This window comes from Anomaloglossus baeobatrachus, chromosome 1, assembly GCF_048569485.1.
Source record: "Anomaloglossus baeobatrachus isolate aAnoBae1 chromosome 1, aAnoBae1.hap1, whole genome shotgun sequence".
NCBI classification, from domain to species: Eukaryota; Metazoa; Chordata; class Amphibia; order Anura; family Aromobatidae; genus Anomaloglossus; species Anomaloglossus baeobatrachus.
In genome coordinates this window covers 694,033,580-694,045,759 of record NC_134353.1, presented here as the reverse complement: position 1 = coordinate 694,045,759, position 12,180 = coordinate 694,033,580, and the positions used below count along the sequence as shown (strand labels likewise).

Sequence of the window (12,180 nt, the reverse complement as noted above, 5' to 3'; positions counted from 1 at the left end):
CATGGCAACAAGTTTGTTGACTGTCTAGTCATAATCTGCTGATTTTATCAAAACTACAGCAAGTAGCTCAGTAAGTGACACACCACTGGAATCAGGGCCTCTGTCTCTACATTATGCTGCTTTCTGATTAGGTGAGAAAAACCTGGTGACAAATACTCTTTAATTGATTCGATCTAAGTTGCTCTACCAGACACAGCCTGTGGACAGAGGTGGCACTTGTTTTGGAAAAAAGGATTATCCAAACTAGATGAATGCTAAACTTTATATAATATGGATAATATTACTTTATAATACGATTTTTCTGGTCCTTACTATAATATGCCGTTTTAATTGATTATTTGTTGTAGTATATTTGAGAAGATGCTGTTAATAACTACTCCATACACAACAAAAATGTTTGATTTCAGGCTGTCCTCAATGCAGCTGGCACGCTGTCTCGCATATCTCCAGACAACGTTCTTCCTAGGCTAATAGGTGTTATAACGGACTCGCTGCAAAATCCAGCCCTGTGTCAAGTTACCAGAGAAGAGTATGCGATCATGCTGACCCCGGAGGGAGAGCTGTATGACAAATCTATATTACATAGGTATTTATCACTTTGTGTAAGAACAGTTGTTTAACCCTTTTAGTCAAACCCAACTAATAAAGTTCTACGGAGGTGGATCTTCTGGATAGATTGTCAAGGTAGAAATTTAGGTGAAGATAGCTAATGGTATCTTCATACAGGATATCAGAGGCTGGTGCTGTATTAGCTGTATGTACAGATATTAATGAATCAGACAATGATCACACAAGACATGTTCGCTGTATGAGCCAATGTCATTGACTAAACTTGTGTATTAAAAAAAACTCAATTATACAGAATGCAACATTGGCCTTGAAACAACAGGGAGTAGGGAGTATTCCACTCCCCAGTTTTTCCCAGTATGCTGTAAAATACATCTGTTCATTATACAATCTTTCTGTGTGAAACTACGGATAAGACTTTTACTAATCATCATGAAGACTTTCACTGTTTCACATTCTGGCTTCATTATCTTTGGTTAACCTTTTATTGTATATACAGTTTAGAATGATATTATGGGTCTGTGCGATTACTATATAGACACACAGATAATTATGCTGCTACATCTACATTTTGATTATTTACATACACAAATATTCTTATTACGTTTGAACAATTTATAGCTTAGGCTACCTTCACAACATCACTTTAAATATGCTTACAGTTCTGTTATCAACATTGTATGGAGACTACTGTTTAATCTATGGGATAATACATCCTGATCTGACGGGAGATTTCTTCACCGTTCCTTATGGGAGACCCAGACCATGGGTGTATAGCTTCTGCCTCCGGAGGACACACAAAGTACTACACTAAAAAGTGTAGCTCCTCCCTCCTAGCATATACACTCCCTGGATGACCAAATACAGCCAGTTCAATGCTTTGTGTTCAGGAGGCACACATCCACACATGCATTCTCATCTGATTTTCATTTTTGGAAAGCGTTTGAAGAAAAGCGGGTCCAATCCTGGACTCCCGGCATGTCCCTTCTCACCCCACTGTGTCGGCGGTGTTGTTAAGGTTGATTTCAGGGCTGGAGCCCTTTCATGTCGCGCTCCTTCACCATCCCTCGGGCTCTGGCTTGAAGTGGGAGCCAACACGGTTCTCCCTGCCTCACAGGAGACCGGTCTCCATCCGCAGCCCCTATGGATCCTGCCGGACGGAGCACTCTTCCCTCAGGGACTTGGCCCTGCGTCTCACAAGCTAAGTACTGATACGTTATTACCACAGAAAGTGGTCTTTCCAGGGGTCCCTTGTACTTTATATATTGGGGAGAGTGTGTTATGTGACTGTGTTAACATTTCCGGCCGGTTCTCCAGTTTTCACTGGAGAACCGCGCCGATGGTGCCTGCACGCTGGCCGCATGTTTAAATCTAGGCCCCGGCTTCGCCTGAGGCCTAGTTTCGATTTCACTGCCCCTGCATGTCAGTCATGCAGAGGGACAGTGCGGCTCCGCCCAGCGGCTGTTCAGCACAGGGAAGGGACACTCCTCACTGAGGAAAGATTCCCTCCCCTGTATACCTCATTTGCCCTCCGGATCCTGCTCTCAGAGTAGGCCCCGCCCCCTCTCCTCGCTCCGGCGCCATTTTTTCAGCGTTCTCAAGCATGTCTGCATAACCACATTGTGACAATGGGGGCCTGGGCTGGGGGATCTGGAGGGCACAGAGATGTCTCTATGTTAAACGGTCTGGCAAGCCACAACCTCCGGTTGTGGAGCTGCTTATATACTCTGTTTATATACTCTGCTGGGGGTCATTCTGGCCAGAGCCCCCACTTCTGCAGCATGTCTCACATCAGAGCTAGGCTGCAAGGCGGTTCTTAATATGCACTGCATGTAGACTCGTACTGCCTGTACCGAGCACATAACCACATTGTGATTCTTGCTCTAACATAGTGGTGCCTCAGCCTGGAAGCTCATCAGTGGTCCCTCCGGCTGCTCCGGCTCCGGTGGCTGAACCCCCGGTTTGGGTAGAATCCCTCTCTCCAGGGGGCAGCTGTCCCGGACACTGCTGAGCATGCATCAGCCCCCTTCTCAGGGCGCTTCTGCTGCTACGGCTCGCTCACCAAAGCTCACAGAGGATTCTTCATCTGGTCTCAGACCCCGTCCTCCTAAAATGGAGACGCAGGGTCCCCTTTCCTTCCTCATCCCGTTGCTCTGATTCACGAGCTGACTCGCAGGACGAGGAGGATGCCTTTACTATTGGCTCGGACGCTACTTCATGTACCCCATTGATCTGTCCGAAGGTGACGCAGATGCTAATGATTTGATTGCGTCCATTATATTTGTACTGGACCTCAATCCGCCTGTATCAAGGGAGCATCCCCCTCTGGCAGAAAGGCATCAGTATACCTTAAGAGAACAAGGAGTGTGTTCCTTAACCACTCCAGTTTTTCAGGCCACTGTGACCAAGCCCAGAGCCTGTCCTGACAGATGCTTCCCATAGCGTGGTTCTGATGACTGTTTTCCCATTCCACCAGAGGTGGTCAAGGAGTGGGCTCATTCACCAAAGGTGGACCCTCCGGTGTCTAGACTTTCAGCCCGGACAGTTGTATCAGTGGCTGATGGCACCTCTCTAAGGATTCCACTGTCCGCCAGGTTGACCTTCTGGCCAAATCTATATATGAGGCGGCTGGGGCCTCGTTCTCCCCATCTTTTGCAGCAGTGCGGGCTCTCAAAGCCAACTCTGCTTCTCTGGAGGAGATGCATTCCCTCACCAGGGACTCTATGCCCGAAATGGTTGCTTTAACTTCCAGGCTTCAGTCTTTTCATCCTATGCCATGTCTGCCATGCTGGAGACTGTCACCGCACTGCGGTGGCCTCGGCTATTTCCCTCGCTATCCGCAGGCTTCTGTGGCTTCGAGAGTGGAAGGCAGATGCTTCTAAAGAAGCTCCTTGCTGGGCTCCCTTTTGCTGGGACCAGACTATTCGGTGAACAACTGGATGAAATTATTAAGGAAGCTTTTGGCAGGAAGAGTACTTCCATGCCACAAACCCAGGAAACCTGTCCAGGGCAGGAACCAGTCGAGGTTTCGTTCCTTTCGTTCCTCTAACTGGTCGTCCTCTAAGGCCCCGGCCTCGTCCACTAACTCAGCCAAGGACCGTAAACCAACTGGCGCATGAAGCCGCGTCCTCAGAAGACCGCAGGAGCTGCTGCCACTAAGGCAGCCTCCTCCTGACTATCTGGCCGCGCAAGCAACGTCCTTTGGTCGGTGGCAGGCTCTCCCACTTGGGCGACGTGTGGTTTCAACACGTCTCCGATCAGTGGGTGTGGGTCACCATCTCCCACGGCTACAGGATAGAATTCTATCCAGCCCGCCAAACAGATTTTTTTCTGTCAACTCCCCCCTGCTCCAAGGCCGCCGCCTTCTCACAGGCCGTGGCATTCTTGCAGGCCAATGGAGTAATTGTACCAGTTCCCGACTGGGAACGGTTCTGAGATTTCTACCCAAATCTCTTCCTAGTCCCCGAAAAGGACGGTGCCTTCCGACCTGGATCTCAAGCTTCTCAACAAGCATGTTCAGGTGCGGCATTTTCGCATGGAGTCTCTGCGATCAGTCAATGACCCAAGGAGATTTCCTAGCATCCATCGACATCAGAGATGTCTATCTGCATGTGCCAATCGCAGTTTCACACCAGCGTTGGCTACGTTTTGCAATCGGAGTGGAACATTTCCAATTCGTGGCTCTTCCCTTGGGGTTAGCCACGGCCCATCGAGTATTCTCAAGGTCATGGCAGCAGTGATTGCGGTCCTGCACCTCCAGGGGTTGGCAGTGATCCTTTTGTCCTGGACATCCTTCTAGTCGGGGCTTCATCCAGTGCAGACTGTTAGCGGGGTGTCTCGCTCACTCTCGCCACTCTAGCCAATTCGGGTGGCTTGTCATTCTGTCCAAGTCCACTCTGACTCCGACCCAGAAACTCACGTACCCAGAGACGCAATTACAGACTCTGCCAGCACTTGTGAAGCTGCCCTTAGTCAAACAGCAGTCCCTCCTCTGGCGGTGCGCTCTTTGCTGAGGCCCCGGCGTCGTTCCATCAGGCACCTAATGCGGGTGCTGGGTCAGATGGTGGCATCAATGGAAGCGGTTCCCTTGCCCAGTTCCATCTGCGTCCTCTGCAGCTGGACATTTTCCGCTGTTGGAACAAGCGGACTTCCTCCTTCCACGGGTTGATGGCTTCGCCACAGACCAGGGGCTCCTTCAGTGGTTGCTTCGGCCCCTCTGTCTTCAGGGACGCTCCTTCCTGGCCCCGTCCCGGGTGATCCTCACCACGGATGCCAGTCTATCCGGCTGGGGAGTAGTATATCTCCACCATGGAGCGCAGGGCACTTGGGCTCCGTCCAAATTAGCCCTCTCGATCAATGTGCTGGAAATCGGAGCTGTGCTTCTAGCTCTCTTAGCCTTTTGGCGACCAGGCACATTCGAGTCCAGTCAGACAACGCGACAGCGTTTGCCTACATCAAACACCAGGGCGGGACACTCAGCCGCCTGGCAATGTTGGAGGTTCAATGCATCCTCCAGTGGACGGAGGACTCCAAGTCCACCATATCCGCAGTCCACATCTCAGATGTGGAAAACTGGGAGGCAGATTATCTCAGCCGTCAAACCGCGGACAGCGGCGAGTGGGCTCTGCATCCGGCAGTGTTTCGGTCAATCTGCCGCAAGTGGGGCACTCCGGACGTGGATCTTCGCTCCACGATCCTCAGGCTCTTGCAGCAGACGCACTGGTTCAAGATTGGTCCCAGCTTCGTCTGTCTTACGTGTTTCACCCTCTAGCTCTTGCCCAGAGTCCTGCGCAAGATCAGAATGGAGGGCCGTCGGGTCATTCTCATTACTCCAGACTGACCCAGGCGAGCTTGGTACCCTGACCTGCTCCATCTGTCCGTAGAGGTGCCATGGCATCTCCCGGACCGTCCAGACCTTCTCTCACAAGGTCCGTCTTCCGCCAGAAGCCTGTGGCTCTCAGATTGACGGCGTGGCTCTTGAGTCCTGGATCTTGACGACTTCTGGTATCCCTCCTGAAGTCATCTCCATTATGACTCGGGCTCGGAAGTATCCCTTGGCCAAAATCTATCACAGGACCTGGAGAATTTTCCTGTCCTGGGGTCATTCTTCCGGCCATGCTTCTTGGCCTTTTTGCCTTGCCGACCCTCCTGTCCCTTCTACAGTCCGGTCTGCAGCTAGGACTATCCCTCAATTCCCTCAAGGGACAGGTCTCGGCTCTGTCAGTATTGTTCCAGCGGCGTATCGCCCGGCTGGCTCAGGTGCGCTCCTTCATGTAGGGCGCATCTCACATCATTCCGCCTTACCGGCGACCTTTGGAGCCCTGGGACCTTAATCCGGTCCTCACGGCTTCCGGAAACCCCCCTTTGAGCCTCTGAGGGATGTTTCTTTGTCTTGTCTTTCACAGAAAGTGGTCTTTCTAGTGGCCATAACTTTCCTCAAGAGAGTCTCTGATTTGGCTGCACTCTCTTCGGAGTCACCTTTTTTTGGTTTTCATCAAGACAAGGTGGTTCTCAGTCCGACTCCGGACTTTCTCCCTAAGGTGGTTTCTGCTTCCACCTTAACCGGGACATTTCCCTGCCTTCCTTTTGTCCGGCTCCTGTTCAGCGCTTTGAAAAAGGCGTTGCATACTCTGGATCTGGTGCGGGCGCTCCGGATCTATGTGTCTCGCACCGCTGTTCTTAGGCGGTGCACCTCTCTTTTTGTGCTGACCACTGGTCAGCGTAGGGGCCTCTCGGCATCTAAGCCGACCCTAGCTCGTTGGATTAGGTCGGCCATTTCCGATACCTACCAGTGTACTCAAGTGCCTCTCCCGCCGGGGATCAAGGCACACTTGACCAGAGCTGTCGGTGCCTCTTCGGTGTCAGGCACCAGGCTATGGCTCAGCAGGTCTGTCAGACTGCCACTTGGACTAGTCTGCATACCTTTTCAAAGCACTACCAAGTGCATGCTCATGCTTCGGCAGATGCGAACTTGGGCAGACGCATCCTTCAGGCGGCTGTCGCCCATTTGTGAAGTTAGGTTTCGCCTACTTCTCAGTTTTTCTGTTTATTCCCACCCATGGACTGCTTTGGAACGTCCCATGGTCTGGGTCTCCCATAAGGAACGATGAAGAAAAAGAGAATTTTGTTTACTTACCGTAAATTCTTTTTCTTATAGTTCCGACATGGGAGACCCAGCACCCTCCCTGTTGCCTGTTGGCAGTTTTCTTGTTCCGTGTGTTTTCACCGGCTGTTGTTGTAGACAGAGGTTCCGGTTGTTCCGGGTTTTGCTCTCTCTACTTGTGGGTGGATGTCCTCCTTCAGCTTTTGCACTAAACTGGCTGTATTTGGTCATCCAGGGGGTGTATATGCTAGGAGGGAGGAGCTACACTTTTTAGTGTAGTACTTTGTGTGTCCTCCGGAGGCAGAAGCTATACACCCATGGTCTGGGTCTCCCATGTCGGAACTATAAGAAAAAGAATTTACGGTAAGTAAACAAAATTCTCTTTTTAGTTCTGTGGGCACAGCCCTGTATAATGAATAATTATGTCTCAATCTGGAATGCTATGGTTTTGCTAATTTGATATTTAATGTGTTTTTGTTTTTTTATGCTTAATTATTTTTTCCATTTTTTTTTTGTTAGTGCTCAACAGGATAGTCTTAAAAAGGCAAATATGAAGAGAGAGAATAAAGCGTATTCTTTCAAGGAGCAAATAATTGAGCTGGAGCTGAAAGAGGTATATACGGTCACCTTTTTTTTTTTTTTTTTTTATCCTGTAGATTTTTCTTTTGAATTTCGTGAAATTTTGGAAATTTCTGTCGAAATTTTGGAAATTCTACAGATTGTTACTGTATGAGTAAAATGAGAGATTATTAACAAATATCATCCAAATGCTTCAGCATTTGAATTTACTCTGCACATTTCCATCATGGATTTCACCCTGAGCAAGGCGTTGGGTGAAAAGATTAGTAAATTTGCATTAAAATCCGCAAAACATGCATATTCCACAGCTGTGTGGTCTGTTTGTTTATATATTCATAGGTAGAATAATAAATGTGTAGAACAGCAGCAAAAAATCAAGTGCTTACATTTCCTTCCTGAAGTTTCCCTTTATATTTTCGTATATTGTGCTGATTATTGATTGTGGATTGCATTATACAGCTCTGCCCGGTCTATTTTATGACGTGATCTCAAATGCATATTATATTTCTTTATCGTTCCTATGGGAGACCCAGACATTGGGTGTATAGCTTCTGCCTCCGGAGGACACACAAAGTACTACACTCTGGAGAACCAGATCTAGCCAGTTTATCGCTTTGTGTTCAGGAGGCATACATCCACGCATGCATTCTCATCTGAGTTTTCATTTTTGGAAAGAGTTTGAAGAAAAGCGGTTCCAAGCCTGGACCCCCAGCATGTCCCTTCTCACCCCACTGTGTTGGCGGTGCTGTTAAGGTTGATTCCAAGGCTGGAGCCTTACATGCCGTGCTCCTTCACCATCCCTCCTGGGCTCTGGCTTGAAGTGGGAGCCAGCACGGTTCTCCATGCTTGGCAGGAGACCGGTCTCCATCCGCAGCCCTTCAGGATCCTGCTGGACCGAAGCACTCATCCCCAGGGACTTGGAACCCTGCGTCTCAGCAAGCTAAGTACCTGAGACGTTTATATATTGGGGGTCCCTGTACTTTATTGTTGTGGGAGAGTGTGCTGAGTGAGTTTTATGACATTTCCGGCGGGTTCTCTGGCTGTCGCCTGAGAACCGCGCCGATGGTGCCTGCGCGCCGGCCGCACCGCTCAAATTTAGGCCCCGGCTTCGCCGGAGGCCTACTTTCGGTTTCACTGCCCTCGCATGTCATTCATGCAGAGGGACAGCGCGGCTCCGCCCAGCGGCCGTTCTGCACAGGGGAGGGACACTCCTCACTGGGTACATGTCTCCTCCCCTGTAAGTCTCTATGGCCCTCCAGATCCCGCTCCCAGAGTGAATCCCGTCCTCTCTCTTCGCTCCGGCGGCCATTTTCTCAGCGTTTTTCCCTGCGATCAGCACTGGTCTGCAGCATCCCTGCCGGGGTTGCTTGGGGGTCCGGGCTTCGGGATCTGGAGGGCACACAACACCGCTCAGCGGTCTGGTAAGCCACAACCTCTGGTTGTGGACCTCTGTATATACTCTCTGGGGGTCATTCTGGCAGAGCCCCCACTCCAGCAGCATGTCTCACACGAGGAGCACGGCTCCAAAGCTGTATTCAGTATGCACTGCATGTAAGCTCCTACTGCCTGAACCGAGCACCTATCCACATTGTGATGCCTGCTCTAATCTGACGATGCCTCAGCCTGGAATCGCACCCCCAGTGGTCTCTCCGGCTGCTCCGGCTCCTGTGGCTGAACCCCCGGCTTGGGTAGAATCCTTATCTAGGGCTATCTCCCAGTCTTTTGCCGACTCCATGGGACAGCTGTCCAGGACTTTGCTGAACATGCATCAGCCCCCTTCACAGGCTGCCTCTGCTGCTAGGGCTCTCTCAGGACCGGAGCTCACAGAGGATTCATCATCTGGTCCCAGACCCCGTCCTCCTAAAAGGAGATGCAGGGCTCCCTCTCCTTCCTCGTCCCGCGGCTCTTTTTCAGAAGCTGACTCGCAGGACGAGGAGGATGCCTTTACAGGGGGCTCGGAGGCTAACTCCATGTGCCCCATTGATCTGTCCGAAAGTGACTCAGATGTTAGTGATTTGATTGCGTCCATTAATTCTGTACTGGATCTCAATCTGCCAGTATCAGAGGAGCAACCCTCTCTGGCAGAAAAGCACCAGTTTACCTCGCCTAAGAGGACAAAGAGTGTGTTCTTTAACCACTCCAGTTTTCAGGCCGCTGTGACCAAGCCTAGGGCCTGTCCTGACAAACGCTTCCCAAAGCGTGGTTCTGATGACCGTTTTCCCTTTCCACCTGAGGTGGTCAAGGAGTGGGCTCATTCACCAAAGGTAGACCCCCCCGGTGTCTAGACTCTCAGCCCGGACCGTTGTATCAGTGGCTGATGGCACCTCTCTTAAGGATTCCACTGACCGCCAGGTTGACCTTCTGGCCAAATCTGTATATGAGGCGGCAGGGGCCTCGTTCTCCCCATCTTTTGCAGCAGTGTGGGCTCTCAAAGCCATCTCTGCTTCTCTAGAGGAGATGCATTCCCTCGCTAGGGAATCTTTGCCCGAAATGGTTACCTTAACTTCCCAAGCTTCAGCTTTTTCATCCTATTCCATGTCTGCCATGCTGGAGGCTTCTCACCGCACTGCGGTGGCTTCGGCTAATTCCCTCGCTATCCGCAGGATCTTGTGGCTTCGTGAGTGGAAGGCAGATGCTTCTTCAAAGAAGTACCTTGCTGGACTCCCTTTTGCTGGGTCTAGGCTGTTCGGTGAACAGCTGGATGAAATTATTAAGGAAGCTACTGGCGGGTAGAGTACTTCCATGCCACAAACCAAAACCAGGAAACCTGTCCAGGGTAGGAATCAGTCGAGGTTTCGTTCCTTTCGTTCCTCCAACTGGTCGTCCTCTAAGCCCTCGGCCTCGTCCACTAACTCAGCCAAGGACCAAAAATCCAACTGGCGCACAAAAGCGCGTCCACAGAAGACCGCAGGAGCTGCTGCCACTAAGGCAGCCTCCTCTTGACTATCTGTCCGCGCCAGCAACGTCCTTAGTCGGTGGCAGGCTCTCCCACTTTGGCGACGCGTGGTTTCAACACGTCTCCGATCAGTGGGTGCGGGATATCATCTCCCACGGCTACAGGATAGAATTCTCTTCCAACCCGCCAGACAGATTTTTTCTGTCAACTCCCCCCTGCTCCAAGGGCGCCGCCTTCTCTCAGGCCGTGGCATCCTTGCAGGCTAACGGAGTAATTGTACCGGTTCCCGCCCGGGAACGGTTCAGAGGTTTCTACTCAAATCTCTTCCTAGTCCCCAAAAAGGACGGTTCCTTCCGGCCCATCCTGGATCTCAAGCTTCTCAACAAGCATGTTCAGGTGCGGCATTTTCGCATGGAGTCTCTGCGGTCAGTCATTGCCTCAATGACCCAAGGGGATTTCCTGGCATCCATCGACATCAGAGATGCCTATCTCCATATGCCAATTGCAGTTTCTCACCAGCGTTGGCTACGTTTTGCAATCGGAGAGGAACATTTCCAATTCGTGGCTCTTCCCTTTGGGTTAGCCACAGCCCCTCGGGTATTCACCAAGGTCATGGCAGCAGTGGTAGCGGTTCTGCACCTCCAGGGGTTGGCAGTGATTCCTTATCTGGGCGACCTTCTAGTCAAGGCTGCATCCAGCGCAGACTGTCAGCGGAGTGTCTCGCTCACTCTCGCCACTCTAGTCCAATTCGGGTGGCTTGTCAATCTGCCCAAATCCACTCTGACTCCGACCCAGAGGCTCACGTACCTAGGGATGCAGTTCGAGACTCAGCCGGCACTTGTGAAGTTGCCCTTAATCAAACAGCAGTCCCTCCAACTGGCGGTGCGCTCTCTGCTGAGGCCCCGCCGTTATTCCATCAGGCACCTGATGCAGGTGCTGGGTCAGATGGTGGCGTCAATCGAGGCTGTTCCCTTTGCCCAGTTCCATCTGCGTCCATTGCAGCTGGACATTCTCCGCTGTTGGGACAAGCGGCCTTCCTCCTTGCACAGGTTAGTGGCTCTGTCGCCACAGACCAGGAGCTCTCTTCAGTGGTGGCTTCGGCCCCTCTCTCTGTCTCAGGGACGCTCCTTCCTGGCCCCGTCCTGGGTGATCCTCACCACGGATGCCAGTCTATCCGGCTGGGGAGTGGTATTTCTCCACCGCCGAGCACAGGGAACTTGGACTCCGTCCGAGTCAGCCCTCTCGATGAATGTGCTGGAAACCAGAGCCGTGCTTCTGGCTCTCCTAGCTTTTCACCACCTATTGGCGGGCAAGCACATCCGAGTCCAGTCAGACAACGCGACAGCGGTTGCCTACATCAATCACCAAGGCGGGACACGCAGCCGCCTGGCAATGTTGGAGGTACAACGCATCCTTCAATGGACGGAGGACTCCAAGTCCACCATATCCGCAGTCCACATCCCAGGCGTGGAAAACTGGGAGGCAGATTATCTCAGCCGTCAAACCGTGGACAGTGGCGAATGGTCCCTGCATCCGGCAGTGTTTCAGTCAATCTGCCGCAAGTGGGGCACCCCGGAAGTGGACCTAATGGCATCCCGTCACAACAACAAGGTTCCGGTTTATGTGGCTCGCTCCCACGATCCTCAAGCATTCGCCGCGGACGCTCTGGTTCAAGCCTGGTCCCAGTTTCGTCTGTCCTACGTGTTTCCCCCTCTAGCTCTCTTGCCCAGAGTACTGCGCAAGATCAGAATGGAGGGCCGTCGAGTCATCCTCATTGCTCCGGACTGGCCCAGGCGAGCTTGGTACCCAGACCTGCTCCATCTGTCCGTAGAGGTGCCGTGGCATCTTCCGGACCGTCCAGACCTTCTCTCACAAGGTCCGTTTTTCCGCCAGAATTCTGCGGCTCTCAGATTGACGGCGTGGCTCTTGAGTCCTGGATCTTGACGGCTTCTGGTATCCCCCCTGAAGTCATCTCCACTATGACTCGGGCCCGTAAGTCTTCCTCTGCCAAGATCTATCACAGGACTTGGAAAAT

At 51.6% G+C, this 12,180-nt stretch overlaps 1 protein-coding gene across 2 annotated transcripts in view; it reads left to right on the top strand.

Moving 5' to 3' along the window:
• The window catches only part of GCN1 (GCN1 activator of EIF2AK4), a 214,029-nt gene that overhangs the window by 114,518 nt on the left and 87,331 nt on the right, over window positions 1-12,180 (top strand). For both annotated transcript variants that reach the window (XM_075320343.1, XM_075320336.1), the window contains exons 21-22: window positions 408-586; window positions 7,190-7,283. In XM_075320343.1, the coding sequence (XP_075176458.1) occupies window positions 408-586; window positions 7,190-7,283 (273 nt within the window). The remainder of the gene's footprint in view (window positions 1-407; window positions 587-7,189; window positions 7,284-12,180) is intronic.